The following is a 2,281-nucleotide window of genomic DNA, read 5'->3' as shown; positions in this document are numbered from 1 at the left end:
TTTCTTTTCTCTTCATCTCCATTGTTTCTGTCTGTGTGGGTGGTTAGAGGGTGTCACTGGTAGGTCCTGGGTTTTTTCTCCACACTCCCATTAGACATACACGGTTATTGAAATTTGAACAACTTTGGTGTGAGTGTGATACATCTTTTCTAAGGGAAAAAAATTTAGTACTACGTGTCATATGTTTGTATTGTATGTTTTTACGGCATGAAGGAAATTGTCTACAGTGTGTATGGTGTGTTGTGTGGTTTAGTCTGTATGAAACACTACCATGTGTGATGTTGTTAAGATTAGTATAAAGCTATCTACAGTGTGCTGTTAAAGTAATCAATTATAAGTGTGTTATGTGTTGTTTGGGTGTGCTGTTAAAGTAATCAGTTATAAGTGTGTTGTGTGTTGTTAAAGTAATGAGATATAAGTGTGTTGTGTGTTGTCCAGGTCTGTACGAGGCTGAGGTTTCCTTCGGAGGGGAGGCAGACCTCCACCGTCAGATCATCGGGTGCACCAAGAACCCCGGCCACAAGGACTTCCTCCCCTTCAGCTCACTGACCATCGACCATTTCCCGGACGGCTACAAAGACGAGAAACTTCTGGAAGCGGTCCAGGCCTGGGGCGAGCTGGTGGTGAGGATCGCGGTGGACTACACCAGCCCGGACAGGCCAGAGTTTTACCCGGACAGCACGGACCCGTACCCTTTTCACCAGCACGGGGGCTCTAGCATGACGCGCTACGGGACGGGATGGGCCGCCGCGTGCACCAAGGACGACGGTCTGGACGTGATGGTGTTTGACGGGGACGTCCCGTGCCCGTGCGAGGACTGTGAAAAATCTGGCCGGCCGGCGACCAGTTGGGGCTGTATTGTCATCATGACGGCCATGCATGTGGTGTTCGACACCAGCGAAGTGGAGAGAACGAGTGTCAAGTTTTTTTACCACGATGACGAGGATCAAGAAAACACGGTGACTTTGAAGGGGAAGAGTATCAAGCACTCCGACCTTGAAATGGACTCGGACCACTCTGAGTTCCTCGCTGTCACCCACGATTTCGAATTTTTCGAAAAAATTCGTCTTCGCTCGGCCGAAGCCAACCATCTGATCAAAGTAGCCGGAGAGAATTACGAGACGGAAGAGACGGGAGGGCTCGCTATTGTCGTGTCGCACCCGCACGGTTGTTGTAAGCAGGTGACCTTCGGACGCATGCTGGAGCGTGACTCGCTGGAGAGATCTGAACGTTTCGCGTACGTGTACAGCACAGCCACCTGCCCGGGCAGCAGTGGGGGCTGGGTGTGGCCGGTGGGGATGGGTGTGCAGGGGAGGTGGTGGTACCACATGGCCGCCCACAGCCAGGGGTTGATGGACCGGACCAACATGAGCACTGGCCACTGGATCTTTTAGCTCATAACCCTTACCCTAACTGTGTCATTTAGATCATAACCCTAACCCTAACTGTGTCTTTTAGATCATAACCCTAACCCTAACGGTGTCTTTTAGATCATAACCCTAACCCTAACGGTGTCTTTTAGATCATAAACCCTAATCACTGGATCTTCTAGATCATAAGTTATAACCCTAACCCTAACTAGAAACTGGATCTTCTTACTCATAACCCTAACCACGGGATATTCTAGCTCATAAACCCTAACCACTGGATCTTCCAACTCATAAATCCTGACCACTCGATCTTCTAGATCATAAAACTAACCACTTACCCCCCATCCCCCGGGGCGATGCTACTGACTGAAGTGTCTTTAGGCTATTCCCAAAGGGGGGACATTAAATTAACCATGTTCTTGTGCACAGTAGAATTATAAATTGTAAATAGGCTGATTCATCAATGTCATGCTCATAACTGTGCCTGAACTGCATCGGGGAACTGCTGCTTTTTCTTTCCTAATCCTTAGCCTACTATCGTCATTTTTACCTCTACTTCTTTTGTATGTTTGTCACACTCTTGTGACCCACTATTTCCGGGGTGCCTTGATAGTCAAAGCAGACTTTGTGCTGTTGAAGCTAGAGTGGTGAGCAGAGTAAGCCTGATTCCCCGTTTGGACTTCTTTATTGACATCAACCTCTTGGCGCTCGTTTGACCTTATGCAGTTGCGAGCGCCGTAAAAACTCTAGTAAGACAAACACTTCTTTGTTCCAGTGGGAATTTTTCTTTGCTGTACAGGAATGGTGAAAACATATTTGTATATATATTTTATATGCACATAGATTATGTTACTTTCCATAAAAATTCAGTCTGAAGAGAAAAATAAGGCTGACAATAATACATATATATA

The 2,281-nt window shown here is 47.0% G+C and overlaps 1 protein-coding gene across 1 annotated transcript in view; it reads left to right on the top strand.

Moving 5' to 3' along the window:
* Positions 1-1,786, top strand: part of LOC106013408 — a gene marked incomplete in the record, with an annotated part of 7,528 nt that extends 5,742 nt beyond the window's left edge. Inside the window, 1 exon segment of the mRNA XM_013089063.2 lies at positions 439-1,786. Coding sequence (XP_012944517.1) covers positions 439-1,394 — 956 coding nt within the window.
* Between the last annotated feature and the right edge of the window lie 495 nt (positions 1,787-2,281).

Source organism: Aplysia californica, unplaced genomic scaffold (assembly GCF_000002075.1).
Source record: "Aplysia californica isolate F4 #8 unplaced genomic scaffold, AplCal3.0 scaffold00867, whole genome shotgun sequence".
Lineage (NCBI taxonomy): Eukaryota > Metazoa > Mollusca > Gastropoda > Aplysiida > Aplysiidae > Aplysia > Aplysia californica.
Note: the sequence above shows the minus strand (reverse complement) of the source record. Positions and strands in the feature narration are given on the sequence as shown.